Here is a 17,137-nt window from a genome sequence, read left to right as displayed (position 1 = left end):
TTTTTTTTAGATTGTATGGCTGCTGGCAGGGACTGTCTTGTTTTACTGATAATATGTAGGCTGTTCTGGGAGCCTTTTTGGCTGAGAGAAGGATAAAAATACTTTAAATAAATAGAGATTTTGCATGGAATTCCTGTTAAGTTTGGTGCCTTATTTGCTTATTTGTTACCGTGTGATTGCTTTCCAATGCATCCAGTTCAAGACGCACTATTTGTACCACTGCAAAATTATAAGCTAGATACATTCATCCCCCACCCTTCCCCATTTTACTACATACTCTGCTTTTCCTCAAAGGAATTCAAGGGGGTATGTAATTTCCCCTCCTCCATTTATTCCTCAGAACCCTGTGAAATAGATTGATAGCCCAAGGTCACCCACAGCTTCATGGTTAAATGAACCTGAGTCTGGTGCCCTCCAGATATTTTGGACTACAATAACCATAAGGTCCAGCCAGCATGGCCAATGGGCAAAGATTCTGGTAGTAGTGGTCCAAAACATCTGGAGAGCACCAGGTTGCCTACCCATCTAGTCCAACACTAACATCTGTAACACACTTTATCTGGGCATGTGACAAACTAATAAAAAACTACACCATGCACCATATTTTAGTAGATATTAATATCCATTTGCAACATTTTGTTCGATTTTGTGATTGCTTTCCAGTTAACAATTTTCCACAAGCCTCTGCCTTGAAGGATTCTGAGAAGCCAGAAAGCCAGCCAAAGTGCAAGCTCAGCATATACTTGTACCTATGTGGCACTAGGCTGGGCAAACCAGAAGGTGCCTTTCAGTGATCACAATTTATCTTCCACAAGAATTAGTCGGGAAGGATGACATTTGAAATACCAGACTACCATCAGATAGTGTGGGAAAATAAGATGCTTTCAAAACACAATAGAAAGGAATGTCAAATAAAAGAATGGCCACCAGATTAACATTAGGAAGCGTTAAAATTGTTCAAGCACTGTGATGAAAATTTAGCCGAATGAAGTAACAAGCTGGCATGAGCAGGCTTCAGAAGTATCGCCCTATAATTCTTATTCTACGCATATTTACTCTGAAGTAACTTCTGTTGCGATCTCCCAAAGCAACTATGCATAGAATCGTAGCTATGCAGCCCCATTTTAGGAGTGGTTACTTCTGTGTTCAGTGTGACTCCCAAGTAAGTGGGGTTGAAACTGCAGCGCAATCCTAAACGAGTTTACTCCAAATTAAACCTACGATGTTCAGTGGGGCTTACTCTTAGGTAAGCGTGCTCAGGATCGCATAACTTCTGAATACGCACAGGGTTGTAGTGCACATCAGATCTGCAGCACGAGTGAGATTACGCAGCATGCCCGAAGAGGAGGAAGGCAGAGAAAATGGCTGACAGTTTCGCAACGAAAATGACGCGCGCGCACACACAGACTCCCGCTTTGTTCAGCCCAATCTTTTTAGTTGGCCGCCTTCGCCGCCGGTCTTCTGGAGATGCAAGTGGACATCTAGATTCATTTCAAGAAAATTACCTAGTGCGTGACAAAAAATTACAAAACTTGAGTAGCTTTGACAGCTAGTTTCCTCAACGCGCATGCGGGTTGCAGAAGTTCGGCATCGCAGTCTTAAAAGAAGGAAAACACGCATGCGCTTTGGCGTAGAAAAAAGGGAGTGTGCCTCGAGGGATGCAAAGGCGCTGCGAAAACAATACGCTCGTGCGCAGTACAGCGTGTTGGTTCGATGTGTCGCGCGCCCGGACAGATCGAGGATGATGTCAATAAACCACGGCGCATGCGCTGCAGGAGACTCGCGGCTCTAGACCGGTGAGGGCTTACAGCGCATCCGCGACAAAACGACCAGAGACGAGGAAACACTATTGTGCGCATGCGTTCTACAGTCGTGGAGAATGCAGGATCACTTTGCCGCATGCGTACGGAGAGCAGCTAGTGACTCAAACGCTACACCCTCCCTTCCTGTTTGATGCGCGATCTCCATTTTACGATGGCAGAGCAGGGCGAATTGCAGTACTTTTGTATGACACTGAATAGTGCCTAAAACGACTGCATTCACTTGAGGCGCTGGTTTTACATTGGGAAGGGGCGATGAGGTGACAATTTAACGAGATCAACATTTGCTACATTTCTATGGTTTTTGTTGTTGGTGCTAGAAATCCGAAATAGCCACCTACAGAAAGTGACCGTGGGTGTGAAGTGAAAAGGGTGATGGTGGTTATGATTTCTATGACAGCATTTTAAAACCCTGTTTAGCACCCTTTGACTATTGGGCAAGTGAGTACACTGTATTTGACATTCCTAAGTACATAATAGACCACACTGCAGGGTTCTTGAAAGCCCCTCGGCTCTGCCTCCACCTGCAGTCTGGGGATAACAGCTGTGGATTACGTTGCAGGGTGGTTGTAAGCCGCTCTTTCTTATCCACAGTGCTTTCCATCCAAGCCTAGGATATGGAGAAAGCAGCAGTGTGGGTTTTATTTGTTGGAGAAAGTTCAAATACTTTACAAAAGCAAGACTGAGTTAGGGAGAGCAGGAACTCTTGTCTTTGTTTCTTTTTTATGCAGTAGAGGGAATGTTGCTGCTCAACCACAGGTGCAATGACATCCTGGATTTTTTTTTCCTATGGACAGCTGTCACTGTTACCCTGAAAGAAAAAAGGAAGGAGACCACCAGGTGCACAAGAATGTATTTATTTTTATTGAGCCCAATGCCTTTTGAGCTCCTCAAGGACACACTTGAACAGTCAGTTTCAATCCTGCTCTCTTGACATCTGTAGCACTGAAGAGACTAGAAATAAAATTGGTTGGTCAAGAGTTCTCCTGAAGAAAGACTAGGAGCAGTTTTTTCCTTATGCACCTACGTACGTTGAGGTTTCCTTCATTTTTTCTAGGTGCTTTCCCACTTTTTCCTTATGGTTACCTTATAGACAACCAGAAGAAAGGCATCAAAAGTAACGAGGAAGTCTGACATAAAACAAAATTAACCATCTAGTACTTATAGCTGATAATCATGTAATAGGGTATGCATGTCCTCAGTAGACTTGTGGAGAAGAAACAGAGGATGGAGGGAGAGGAAACTAGCTTTTACAATGTATGGAACAAGCTTTCAGATCATACAGGATTCTTCTTTGGATTAAAATTTCCCCCCAAAAGTATTCAAGCCATTGCATATATCCAGCTCTTCCAGCATTCTAATAACCAGAAAAGTGCCACAATCATTTCACATACATTACCTTAGTAATCAATACAATGATCTTGTGATGTTGTTGTTCAGTCGTGTCCGACTCTATTTTGGATAAATGAATAGGTGAAGATGAGACCAAGAGATAATGGCTGAAATTTGTATTAAGGGCCTAAAGCTCAGGCTTGTAGCCATCAGATCTGCAATCCTATGCCTACTTACCTGGGAGTAAAGCCCATTGTAATGAGTGGAACTTACTTCTGAGAAGACATGCATAGGATTGCACTGTAAATCACTAGTTCAAGAGCAATACTTTATGCACACACATAGGGACCAGCCCCTGCAGTAGAATCAGCTGCCAACTCTGTCCCCATGTCTTCTCTGGTAACAATATTACAGGACCTAATAATGTCATCCACAACTTTAGGAGTTCATTCACCAGCTCATCTTCCCCTAAGGTGGTATCTGTCATCATCTTCCAGCAGTACTCTTCTGCTTCTACACAGGACAAGCAGGCCAGTCTCTAGGTCACAGGCTGGCAGCTCACAGCCTGCAAGCCACATACAGACCTTGCCTCCTCTCTGTGTGGGCAGTAGAGCCCAGGGAGCCCTGTATACTTTCCCCATTAGCTCAGTGGTGGGAAAAATTCACTGCAATAGCTGCGGGGAGGCCTTTAACCTGCCCTGCCCTGCCAAGATGGCTATTTCCTTGCTGCTAATACCAACAGGGAAACAATTATCTTCATCTTGATCATTGGTGTGTGTGTGAGAGAGACTTTAACCTCACCCATGTAATCCCAGTGTAGCCAAGATGGCTGTTTCCGCACTGCTTCCTTGCTTCATCTGGTGGGGTGGGGGAGCATAATTATCACTGTCTGTAGTTTCTGCATTTCATTTCCCTTTGTCTTCACTGTTTCCCCCACAACACATACACCATGTGTGTATGTATACTAACTGTCTTCCAGCAGCAGCTGCAAGTCCTTCCTGTAACCATCACATGACCTGCAGACCCTAAAACAAATGTCTGCAGACCCCTCCTCCCCTATTCTACCTTGGGACTCTGAACTTGCAGACAATGTGACTTCACCATCAAGGGAAAGATCCCCCCCCCCTTCTTTTTGTAACATTTTGTCTGGGGAAGAGATCTGGAGATCTCAAAATAACATAGATCTTGAAATTTTACTTATGGCCAACCTTTGCTTTTAGGACAAAACTTCAAGCATCTGATGAGGTGGACTGCAGTCCACAAAAGCTTGTCATAATAAATGTGTTAATCTTTAAAGTGCCACAATACTCTTTGGTGTTTTGTATACCAACAATTTATCTATGCTACAAATGTAAAGCAATTTAAATATCATCGCTTTCCCCAAGGGTCCCTGGAAATGACTTCTCTGTCAAAGATCCCTTGGCCCCTCAGACAGCTACAATTCCTAGGGTTCCTTGAGAATGGGAATCATGATAATTCTGCCATTTTAGGTTCATAGTGTGGATATAGCCTAAAATGTTGGATAATGATACAGATTTGGTGGTCTGCTAGATAATGGCCTGTAAATGTTGAAATACCTCAGGAAGAATATTTTTCATCGCTGAGTATATCTATGGGAGGGAAAGTTACATATTCTTTTATAGGAGAAATAAACAAGACACCATGACTCTACAATCCATAGAGTACTGCAGAACAAAGTGGAAAACACGTGGTTGGACGACTATCTTCATTCTTCACTGAGAATTGTGTAAACACACTAGCACACATTAACATGCTGGATGTAGGATATATTGAGCCGGCTAACTTTGTTTCTGTCAATGCACTTATGCCTTTAACAGCTGTGCTAAATTCTTCCCTGCATGGAGAGCAAAGACCAGAAAAAAAGGAACACCTGACACATTCTCTCTTTTCACGCAGCTATTAAAAGCACTGGAATCCTGCCCCACCCAGAAAAGGCAGTAAGTTGCCAACAGCTTTGTTTCCGGCTGGGCTTGTGTAGCTTTAAAAATACATGTATAAGCAGAAATTCAAAAGGTTTGTAAAGCTTCTGTCAGACTATTGGCTGGCCTTTTCCAGAACTCTCTGCTCTGATTAGCTACATCTCGCCAAGATTCCAGGCACTGGTGTTCCCCAGCCCTATTAGCAGAGTTCTTTTAAGAGATGCCAGCAACTGAATCTGCAACGTTTGTGCATGCAAAGCATGTGCCCTTTTACTGAGATGTAAGATCTGTGTGTCTATGCATAATATATAAAAATGCTCCCAGGTCAAGTAGAGTTCCTAACAATTTTAATACCCCCATGAGTGAATCAGACTGCAATTGTATAGATGTTTACTTGGGAGTAAGTCCCATTGACTCAATGGGGCTTACTTTTGAGTAGACATGCATAGGTTTGCACTGCCAGATAATACCAAAGATAGGCAGGATTGCCACCTTTTTTCCCTGTCAAAGCTCTTGTGGCTTTATCGCTGCATAGTAGACTCTAGATATCATTTTAATCTGCTGTCCCTTTAACAGACTCTCTGCCACTCTGCAATTTGCTCCACCTCTACCAGGAAATAAACAGGTAAAATACTGCACATCACAGTATCTCCATATTGGCTCATGCTTCAGCTGCTAATTTGCAGCTGGATCCCCCACCCAAGGAATCCATAGACATACCTCCTGGATATGTATTCTTATATCCTGTTTTTCTATTATTATACTCAAAAGAGCTAATACTCTGGTTATAAACTCCATTATGAAACACAGACACCCCAAACAAACCACTAAGAAAACTTAACAGTTGAGTCTACAGGGCATGACTGCAGCACTATGCATAGTTACTTGGGAGAGAACTCTATTGAACTCAGTGGTGCTTACTTCTGACTGCAGAGGTCCAGCTTGTAAAACACAGTAAGATTTAACTAAAGATCTTCCCAACCTGATGAAATGCAGCCCTTTAGTTTAGAATTAGAAATGGAAACAATCTTGCAAAGGGGTTACCATTTAAAGTGTTAGGGTGAAGTAGGAACTCCATCAAAGAAAAGGAAAGAGGTATCCAGACTCTGCTGGGTTATTTCCCTCATTCTCTGACTTGTAGTAATCTGTCATGAACAATAGTAAAACCTCCCTGAAAGCCTCCTTATCGCCTCATTCACTTGCCAGAACAAAGGGGTGGTGGTGGATGATGTCACTCCTGCTGTGAAAAAAATACTGGAGCAGTGTTACCCTGCTTTCCCTTCTAAGGGAAACACCACTACTAAGGTCCTTGCCAACTCTAAAATCCTATGATTCTATATGACAAGGATGGGGAACATATGACCTTCCAAGTGTTATTGTACTGCAACTCCTGCCATTCCTCACTACTGACTATGCTGGCTGGGGTTGATGGGAGTTGCAGTCCAACAACATCTGGAGCACCACACATTCCTCACTCCTGCTCTGTGATCTCCATCTTCCTGCTTCAGCCTGACATGTGGTGCACAGACACCAATGAGGTTATTTTTGTCAACTGCCCAGAGAGTTTTGGCTATAGGGCAGTATAGAAATGAAATAAATGAAATGAGTCAGAGTGGCCAGGCCTCCATGATTCACTGCTCAAATTCATTTTAATAAGTTTGTGATGATTGTGAGCTCCCAAAAAGACGGGAGATGGCCGTTGGAGAGAAATGAAACTCTAGATATCATTTTAAGCTGCTGTCCCTTTAACAGACTCTCTGCCAGTCTGCAATTTGCTCCACCTCTACCAGGAAATAAACCCTTCAGGGACATTTCTTTCTAAGGCTGCAAAGCTAGCTCTCTGCGTGGTGAGGTGTGATCCCCCCACTTCCCCTATCAGCTTTCTCTCCCCCCTCCCCACCCCCTTGCTTTGGGTAGGTAATGGGAATCTGTTGAGATCCCAGTTCTTCACAGCTAGCAAGATCCTTTCCTCGGCATATATTCTGGATACTGTTTTCTCTAGAGTGGGGAGCTGGTTAGTTACAGAAATTATGAGATCTCAGATTTTTCACTTATTTCTAAGGAGGTGGGTGGAGAACTTTAACTCTCCCCTAAAATGAAAAATCTGAATCGTTGAGGAATACAGATGCAGTGATTTTTCCTGTTGGCGAATATTATGAAATCTAATTTGTTTCACTTTCTTCCAGAGCTCGAGCCCCTTGGAACTGGTCCAGAAGGCAAGTCTAGAGACTGATATTTTCAAGAGGATTCAGGTCTGCCCATCTCCCCTCCTAGTCGTTCTCTGGTCATAGTTATGATGTGACTGGTTGCTCTCCAGTTCCCATGTCTGTGCCCGGGGGAGCATGATTCTGTTGTGTGGGTGTGTCCCTTTAAGAGCTCCTCAAGGGTGCTGAATGCTGCATAATGTGGCTTTTGGGTACAGGCCAAGATAGTTCCTACTGTTTGTTGAAGGGTTATGTGCAGTGTAATTTATTGGTTTACTATGGGTGGATTCAAAGGGTGTCCTAGACATCTGCGAAGCCCCGCCTACTTGGGATGAAAGGGTGGATGATGTGCAGGCAAGGGTGTTCCTCTAGCGGTGGCTTTTTTGGAATGGTTCAGTTAGACTTCTGATATACAATTCTATTGCACTCCCTTTGTAATCCCCATAAGAAGACAACATGGCAGCTGAATCGATCATCCGGATCCCTCCGTACCACTACACCCATGTCTTGGACCAGAATACGAATGTGACTCGTGTGGAAATGGGACCCAAGACCTATATTCGCCAGGATAATGAGAGGTGAGCAAACAGAGAAAGTGAGTGGTTGGGGCTGGGAGGATATAGGGGGCCAACAAAGCCAAATCTTTCTCCTTGCAGTCTCCATGGTGGAAGAGAAATTCCCCACAGAAGAAGACAAATTCCCAGCTCTCTTCTGAGCCCTCTGCGATTGCTAGAGGGCACAAGGAAGAAGAAAAGACTTTTACAGAAGGACAGAGAATGGGACTACTGACTGCTGTTTCTGTCCTTCTGCAAAGTTTTCTGCTGTTGGGGTTGCAGAGTCTGCTTTAAGCAGGGTATTGGAATAGATCAGGGGTGTTGAACCTTTTCAGCCTGTCGGCCGAATTCAGTTTCAGAGATGCTCTCAGGGGCCACAATCCAGTGATGGGCGGGGCTGAAGGCAAAATGGGGCAGGGTCAAAATGCCACAAATACCAGCTTGTCTTAAAGCTCTTGCTGCCACTAACTAAGCCTTAGGAGAAGCATGTCAACTTTTTAAAACAGGGAGCAAAACATGCCTGGTGGTTCTGCAGTTGGGGGAAGGCGGGTAGTGCCTGGGAAAGGGGGCGCAGCCTTCTGGGGAACCCCAGAGGTCTAGACTGGGACCACAAGAGGATTTGGCCTGCAGCCCTAGAATAAATGATCTCCAATGTCCTCTCCAAGTCTATGATTCTACGAAGAGGCAGGATCTTACAGAAAACTTTGGAGAAGAACAGAAGCAGCAGGTTTTCTTTGGCTTCTTCTGTCCTTCTCCAAAGCTTCCTGCAAGTGAGTGAAGACCCCATCTGTCTCTCGAGCCCTCTAGTAATATAAACCACTTAGGGCACAATCCTATGCATGTGTAGACAGAAAAAAATCCTACAACTCCCAGCATTCCTGACCCAGCATGTCCGGCTGGGGAATACTGGGAGTTGTAGCACCTTTTTCTGTCTAAACATGCATAGGATTGCATCCTTAGAGATCTTAGGATATCATGTGGTATAGATATAGTATCTATGTATACATAAATAAATAGTACAGGGGCAGGCAGAATGTAGATCAGGATCTACTGGTAGATCTCCGGTTGGTAGCAAACAGCCTCTTCTATGGCTGGCCTTCTGCTAATTGCGTATCTCTCAGCTTCGGTGTTCCTCATCTGTAAAATGGGAGTACTAATTGATTGCTTTGGCCAGGACTTTGTTCATCTCTGCTGGCCAGTTTTTGAATGATGTCTTAGAATCCTTGATCTCTGGTAACTCATATGGATATTTATGTAAATCCCTGTGTATGAGCCATGAGGTGCAGTAGATACCTGACTCTACTCCCTGAGCCACCATTTTGTGTCTGGCTCTGATTGGGAGACCTCCATGTTTTAGTAAATAAGGAAATGGACCCTGCATGCCTGACGTCTTCCCACCCCTGCCCTAGGAGGCACAGAGAGCTGGAGGTCGAGGTGGGTCTTGCCTCACTTCCTCAGAGGCTTGCACAAGGTCAGAAACAGTGGGAGAAATCCTTGCTGTTTCTGTTATTAGATAAATGGCAGCACTGCTGTGGGTCTTTCTTGCCAGGGGACAAGGGGCACTCACCCCCGGGGAGCTGGCGGGAAGCATGGCTGATGCCTGAGTGGATGGTTAGTCTGTTGGCCATGCTGCCTGGGAATGATGGGAGTTGCAGTCCAACACATCTGGAGGGCAGGCGTGTCTCTAGGTAGTTTGGCACTCTAGGTAAGGTAGTATTTTGATGCTCTGGTGGACATGCCACCCCTGTGGCCCCCCTCCTCTTTTCTCTCCCCCTATCAACTGGTTGTTCTCCTCAATTCTCTCCCTCCCCTCCCAGCTCCCATTGCTCCATCCTCTTCTCCAACCACCATCCTCCTCCATTGAGAGCATTTCTGAAAGTATTGGCAGACTGGCAATTCACATATTTCCCACGCTGGTGGCTGAGCCTTGCTCTTGGTTTCCCCAACCCTCTCTGCTGTTTCTCCCAGCCATGCAGAACCTACAGATCCAAGATCCTAGCTGCCCCTTTGAATTCTTCTTTATCCCCTCCCTCCCAACCCCCTCTCACTCCAGGATTGTATTTCCGCCTGTGAAGATGGTGATGGTTCCCCCACGCCACTACTGCATTGTCTGCAATCCAGTGCTTTGTGGAGCAGATGGCGTGATCCAGCTCGATGCTGTGGGCCAGGTGCGGCTCAGACATGCTGACCTAGAAATCAGACTGGCTCAGGACCCTTTTCCTTTGTACCCAGGGGAGGAGCTCCAGCAGGTAAGGAGGTGTGAGTGTCTCCTCTCTGCAGTGGGGCCCGCAGTGAGGGAATAATCAGAGGCCCTTTGCAGCAGGACCATTCAGTGTTGGGCGTGCGTGTGTATATCCAGAGCATCCCTGATCTCCAGAGGAGCGGCCCCTGTCATGGTCACGATTGCTATAACTCCCTTTGTTCGCTGCTAGTGCCGACTCCAGGATTTTGGGAACCCTTCTCCGTCTAACCTGGAAGAAACAAGACATAAGAACTTAAGAAGAGTCCTGCTGGATCAGACCAAGGGTCCATCTAGTCTGGCATTCTGTTCACACAGGGGCCAACCAGTTGTCGGCCAGGAACCCACAAGCAGGACACGAGCGCAACAGAACCCTCCTGCCCGTGTTCCCCAGCAACAGGTGTACAGAGGTATACTGCCTCTGGTATTGGAGGTAGAATAGAGGCATCAGGAGTAGTAGCCACTGTTAGCCTTCTCCTCCATGAATTTGTGTAACCCCTTTTTAAAGCCATCCAAATTGGTGGCCATCACTACATCTTGTATCTGTCCTTTGATCTGTCCTGGATCTCCCACCATTCAGCTTCATGGGATGACCCCAGGTTCTAGTATTATGAGAGAGGGAGAAAAATGTCGCCCTATCCGCATTCTCCACACCATGCATAATTTTGTACACCTCTATCATGTCTCCCCTTACTTGCCTTTTTTCCAAACTAAACAATCCCAGCTGCTGTAACTTTTCCTCATAGGGGACATGCAAGTGGAGACAACTCTTAGACTGCATCTGATCTGCCTAGATACTCTGTGCAAGCTGGAAATGTTAGGACGCTGTTAAGACAGTGGGACCTCAGCTGACCTTGTTGCTCTGGTAAATGCCCAGTGTTGCCACCCCCTGGAGCCTGCTCACTGCTCCCCCTCCTCTCTTTCTAGGGTGTTACACCTCTGCAGGTTGTCTTAGCTAACACCGCCCTCCATCTGAAAGCCCTGTTGGACTTTGAGGATGACCAGGGTAGCAAATACGTTGCTGGAGATGAATGGCTATTTGAAGGGCCCGGTAAGTGGCAGTTATCAGGGAAGGATGCATAGCTCAGGAGTAGAGCCCATGCTTTCTATGCCAAAGGTCCCGGGTTAAGTTCCCAGCATCTGCAGTTCTAAAAGATCAGGTGCCAGATCATGGGAAATATGTCTTCCAGAGACCCTGGGTTGCTGTTGTCAGTCAGAGTAGACCAGCTGTGTCCTAACCTGGTGTTCTCCAAATGTGTTGGACTACAGCTCCCATCATTCCAGCCAGCATGGACATTGACATCTGCATAGGCCTAAGGCAGTTTTCCCCAACCTGTTGGACTACAATTCTCATCAGCCCTCGTCATTGGGCGTGTTGCCTGGGGGTGATGGGAGTTGTAGTTCAACAATTTGGAGGCCACCAGCTAGGGGAAGGCTGGAGTGGACAATAGATGGGCGGACAGTCTGATCTGGTAAAAGGTGGCTTCCTGTGTTTCCTTTCCACCACATGTGATTTTTGAGGCCTAGCCGGCTTGTGTAATAAGTTCTTGTCATTGTGCAGGCACCTACATCCCCCAAAAGGAGGTTGAAGTTGTGGAGACCATCCAGGCAACCATCATTAGGCCCAATCAAGCCATAAGACTTCAGGCACGGAAAGAGTGCAAGGACAGAGAGGGGAATAAACGTGTGACAGGTATCTTCACTGTCCTGCCCCCATTCTCTGCCCGGCTCTCTTTTGATAATGACATATAACTTGGGTCTCCCACTTCTTCACAGGTGAGGAGTGGCTGGTGAAGCGGGTTGGCGCTTACTTGCCAGGTGTGTTTGAGGAAGTGGTCGATACTGTGGATGCCTTCGTCCTGACTGAAAAGGTGAGTGGTGTGTTTGCCACCCCTATAGGTGGGTGAAAGGTGTGTGTTGGGTGTGTGGGTGAAAGGTGTGTGTTGGCCTCTGCTGAAGTAACTAGGCGGGATTGCTTTGTATGGTATTGTAACTGGGCTCAAAGTCCAGAGTGTAGAGAATGGGGCAATCGCTGAGGGAGCAATTAGAATTTTAAAAATGTGGAGGAGGTGAAGAAGACACTTAGATATCTTAGTCAAAAGTCCTTTGAGAAGGCAAATACATTTGACAGACTATTAGCCAATATGTTGAAAGAGGAAACAAGTAGTGTGGTACGCCCAGTAAAGAAATCTACAAGCTGTGCTTCTACTCCAAGTGAAAGAGCACAGGAATTTTTAGTTTATGATGAGACTTTATATCAGTTGGAAAAATCAAATTATTTGAAGATAGTTGATTTTTTAAAAAAAAATTCAGTACTTCTACTTAGATTTTTACAGGAAGATAGTACCTAGATTCAAACTTAACATTGAAGGAAGTAAAGCAAACAATTCAGACTCCAGCAAGGCACCAGGCTTTGATGTTTTTACACTTGAATTTTATAAACTGTTTTGTGATGACCATTTTGTGTTAGAACCATTACCCAGGCTATGAGACATTGTTTGCTTTCAATGAAGCATCATAAAATGCCAGGTGCTTGGGCACAAGTTAAGAGTACATTTTTTCCAAAATCAGATAAAGATCTTTCATTAACGACATCCTATGTCATTACTGAATTATGATTTTAATCATGGGCGTCTGTGTTGGCCAAACGATTAAACACAGTACTACATAAATACGTAGAGATTGACCAGTCAGGCTTTATTAAATGATGACAGCTGGTGTAGGGAAAGTAATTAATATCATACATAAAATTAAATCTGAAATCTGGCTAAGATTCTAGTGCTTTATTATTTATGGATGCGGAGAAGGTCTTTGATATTTATTTATTTATTTATTTATTTGCCACCCATCTAGCCAGCTACCCAGCCAGTCTAGGCAGCTTTCAATACTAATAACATGAAATACAACGCATTTACATAATCAGCTGAACAAAACAACATAACATAACTGCTCTAAAAAACCCTAACCCACCCCAAATGCCCACCTGAACAGCCAGGTTTTTAAAGCCCGGCGGAAGCTCATCAAAGAGGGGACATGGTGGAGGTCACCAGGGAGGGAATTCCACAGAGTGGAGGCCACCACAGAAAAGGCCCTCTCCCTAGTCCTCACCAGCCTAGCTGTCCTGGCTGATGGGACAGACTGAAGGCCTACCAAGGCTGATCTCGCTGAGTGTTGTCCCTGGTGTTGTTGGGAGGCACTCCTTAAGATAGACTGGGCCAGAACACGATAGGGTTTTAAAGGGCTATGCCAACACCTTGAATTGGGCCCAGAAAACAACTGGTAACCAATGCAACTCCTTCAGCACTGGAGTGATGTGATCTTGCTGATGACTGCCTTTAATCAAGTGGGCCGCCACATTCTGCACCAGCTGCAACTTCCGAACCATCTTCAAGGGTAACCCCACATAGAGCCCATTACAGTAGTCTAGGTGAGAGGAGAGCAGCGCATGAACTACTGATGGGAACAGATGGTTAGGGAGATAGGGGTGCAGCCACCATATCAGATGGAGTTGGTACAGTGCTGTCCGGCCCATGGCTGACACCCGAGCCTCCATGGACAGCTGAGAGTCTAAAATGACCCCCAGACTGTGGACCTGGTCCTTCAGGAGTAACTGCACCCCATTAAACACTAAGTCAACATCCCCCACCCTCCCCTTGTCTCCCACAAAAAAATACTTTGGTTTTGTTGGGGTTCAGTTTCAGCGTAGTCCTTTCCATCCAGCCACTCACCAACTCCAGATACTTGGACCGGGTTTCTACAGCCAACTTTGGCGAGGATTTAAATGAGAGGTACAGTTGCACGTCATTTGCTTATTGGTGACACTGCACCCCAAACCTCCTGATGATAGCCCCCCGTGGCTTCATATAGATATTAAATAACATCGGGGAGAGAATAGAACCCTGTGGCACCCCGCAAGTGAGCAGCCAAGGGTCTGAAGTCTCCTCCCCCAGAGCTACCCTCTGGTACCTGCCAGAGAGGAAGGAACAGAACCACCGTAATACAGTGTCCCCTATGCCCAACCCTTCCAGGCGGATACCATGGTCAACGGTATCAAAAGCTGCTGAGAGATTGAGGAGAACAGGGAAGGAGCATTCACTCCTATCCAGAGCCCTCCCCATATCATCCACCAAGGCGACCAAGGCTGTTTCTGTCCCATGCCCAAGCCTGAAGCCCAACTGAAATGGATCTAGATAATCGGCTTCTTCCAAGTGTGCCTGCAATTGCAAAACCACCGCCTGCTCAATCACCTTGCCCCAAAACGGCAGATTTGAGACCAGACGAAAGTTGTTAAAGTCTTGGGGATCCAAGGAGGGCTTCTTTAACAGTGGTCTTATCACCACCTCCTTGAGGGCTGATGGCATTACTCCGTCCTCCTGGGAGGCATTCACCACCTTGATCCCCTCCCTAAGTCTCTCCCTGCAGCTCATAATGAGCCAAGATGGGCAAGGATTGAGTTAGCAGATGGTCGGCCTTACAGATGAAAGCACCTTGTCCACTTCATCAGAAAGAAGAAGCTGGAACCGATCCCACACAACCACTCTGCCACTGGCCGCCCCTTGTTCACTAACTGTATCCACAGCACACAGAATAGCTCTCCTGATCCGGTCAATTTTATCTGCTAAGTACTTTGTAAACTCATCACAGGAGGCCTTAGAATGTTCCATTGGTTCCGGAACAACTGGACCAACCAGGTTCTGAACCACTTGGAACAGCCTCCTGGGACAGCACTTTGTGGATGCGATAGAGGCAGCATAAAAATTCTTTTTTGCTGCTCTTATCGCCATGTGGTAGTCTGAAGCTACAGCTCTAACCCGTGTCCAATCGTCGTTGGAGTGAGATTTCCGCCACCAGCGCTCTAGCCGTCCTGCCTCCTGCTTCAGAGCTCACAACTGTGGGGTGAATCATGGTGCAGTCTGAGCTCTGTTCAGGGGGAGAGAGGCGTTTTGGAGCCACACAGTCTAATGCCCCGGTGATTGCAGGATTCCAGCGATCCACCAGGGTCTCAACCAGGGGGCCGTTTGTGTGCTCTGAAGAATCCCCAAGCGCAGTCAGGAATCAATTTGGATCCTTAAGATGCCTGGGGCGGACCATCTTAATGGGTCCTCCACCCCTGCGGAGGGGTTGTGGAACCAAGAAGTCCAACGCCACCAGGAAGTGATCTGACCATGACAACAGCCAGGGAGTCTGCCATGCAGCGGTGTGGATGGTACACGAGCAGAATCCCCAGACTGCCCATTGGGCCCATCCTCCAGTACATGCAATCAGCAACCCTGGTCTCCCGGAGAGGGAGTCTGGTGAGGACCAAGGACTCCGGTAGATAACAGCCACTCCCCCTCCCTGACGCCCAACCCTTGGCTGCTGTGCATATGAAAATTCAGCTGGGCAAATGGCCACAAGAGTGGGAGCAGCAGCCTCATTTAGCCAGGCATCCATAATACATGTCGGGTCCGCGCCCTCATCCAGGATCATGTCATGGATGAGAGATGTTTTATGGGCAACAGACCTGGCATTACACAGCAGCAGGCAAAGGCCAGAAGATGGAGTCACGCATCCCTCAGCCATCCTTTGGCTCTGGACAGGCCCGGAACAGGGGACAGATATTATGCCTCTCCCCTGTTCCCCTTACCTGGCATGGCCTGCCCCTAGCGCCCCACCAGCATCTCCCACCCATCCTCAATATGTTCTGGCCTCCAGAACTCCCCCCACTGCCTCCGCCAGGTGGACACAGGCCTCCCTCACTTCCACCTATCAGATGGGCACCCCACCCCTAAAATCACAAACACAGCCCCAAAGCCCACCACCCACCAACAATTTAAAAAAACTACAACCCAGGCCCTCTGCTCCCTTGTGGCTCCTGTGAGTGGTTCACCCAAGTTATAAGCCTTTTGGGGTTGACCGAAAGCTGTGTGATCTTCCTAGCAGGGAGGGGTAGAGTGAGCCCCCTGCAGCTCCTCCCTCTCTGGCCAATGTGTAGGACCAGGTTGGTCTCCCCCTTGTAGTGATGCTGTTCCCAGGAGGCAGGAGGTGCAGCCCCCCAGTGGCCCTTGCTTCTCTGGGTGATGGGTGAGGGCAGAGTCTGCAGTCCCAGGGAACTGTCCGTTGGAGCTGCGTGTTCTTCCTAGCAGGGAGGGGTCAAGTGAGCTAGAGTTGAATGGCCTTATTTGTTAAAGGGCATAGAGCATTTTGGGACTGGGTCCAATTTAAGTGTGTGTATATGAACCCAAAAGCAAGAATTGCAGTTAATGGTAGTTTGTCAGCGAACTTCAGTTTGTCAAAAGGTACAAGGCAAGGTTGCCCTCTGTCTCTGGTTTTGTTAGGTGTTTGGAATCTTTCAGTCAGTTAGTTAGTTAGTTAGTTAGTTAGTTATTACATTTTTATACCACCCAATAGCTGAAGCTCTCAGGCGATTCACAAAAATTAAGTTCTTGGAGAACCAGCAGTTCTTGGAGAACAAGTATTTATTCAAGGAGTACATTTGAATTTCAAAAATTTACAAATTATTATATACAGATGATGTGGTTGTATCATGTGTGAATCCGGGACAGACTTTTCCCTTGAATGTTCAGCTGATGAACACACTTATGGACATCTCAGAGTATAACATCAGTTTTGAGAAATCTATCTGGACAGGTTTTAACATGATGGAGCAAAGAAATAAATACACTAGCAGAGCTATGTAAAATTCAACATAAGTTTTCAGGGATTAAATACCTTGTCATTTGGTTGGTGGATGACATAGATTAGATAGCTGAATTTAATCATAAGAAGATACTTCAGCAGGCATCAACAGATATGGGGAAATAGTGTACACTGAATTTGTCTTGGATGTGCAGACTTCTGTTGAAATGAATGTTCTCCCAAAGACATTATTTTTATTGATAATCCTTTGAAGCTTAAGGAATCCTGACTTAAAGAATGGCAAAATCTTTGTAATATATATGGCAGCATACATGTTCCAAAGCAAAGAGGGTCTAAAGAGGGTCTAAAGAGGGTGAAAGTGGAGAGTGCAAAAGCTGGTTTGAAACTCAACACTAGAGATCAAATCGCC

The 17,137-nt window shown here is 46.2% G+C and overlaps 1 protein-coding gene across 21 annotated transcripts in view; it reads left to right on the top strand.

Annotated features, from left to right (window-relative positions):
• The window catches only part of MVP (major vault protein), a 42,134-nt gene that overhangs the window by 2,498 nt on the left and 22,499 nt on the right, over positions 1 to 17,137 (top strand). For 2 of the 21 annotated variants that reach the window (XR_014783919.1, XM_084805785.1), the window contains exons 1-7: positions 6,897 to 6,939; positions 7,279 to 7,308; positions 7,745 to 7,874; positions 9,904 to 10,099; positions 11,017 to 11,140; positions 11,651 to 11,782; positions 11,866 to 11,960. Coding sequence is in view for 19 of the 21 variants with exons in the window: in XM_084805785.1 (XP_084661911.1) it covers positions 7,753 to 7,874; positions 9,904 to 10,099; positions 11,017 to 11,140; positions 11,651 to 11,782; positions 11,866 to 11,960 (669 nt within the window). In the remaining 2 variants the exon portion in view is untranslated. Of the gene's footprint in view, positions 1 to 6,896; positions 7,006 to 7,169; positions 7,345 to 7,439; positions 7,452 to 7,744; positions 7,875 to 9,903; positions 10,100 to 11,016; positions 11,141 to 11,650; positions 11,783 to 11,865; positions 11,961 to 17,137 lie in introns of those variants that run through there. The other 19 variants (XR_014783918.1, XM_084805781.1, XM_084805783.1 and 16 more) reach the window with 18 other exon arrangements.

This window comes from Heloderma suspectum, chromosome 6 (assembly GCF_057233095.1).
Source record: "Heloderma suspectum isolate Gila_16-S chromosome 6, 16-S_ref, whole genome shotgun sequence".
NCBI lineage: Eukaryota > Metazoa > Chordata > Lepidosauria > Squamata > Helodermatidae > Heloderma > Heloderma suspectum.
This window is presented reverse-complemented; position numbering and strand designations above follow the sequence as displayed.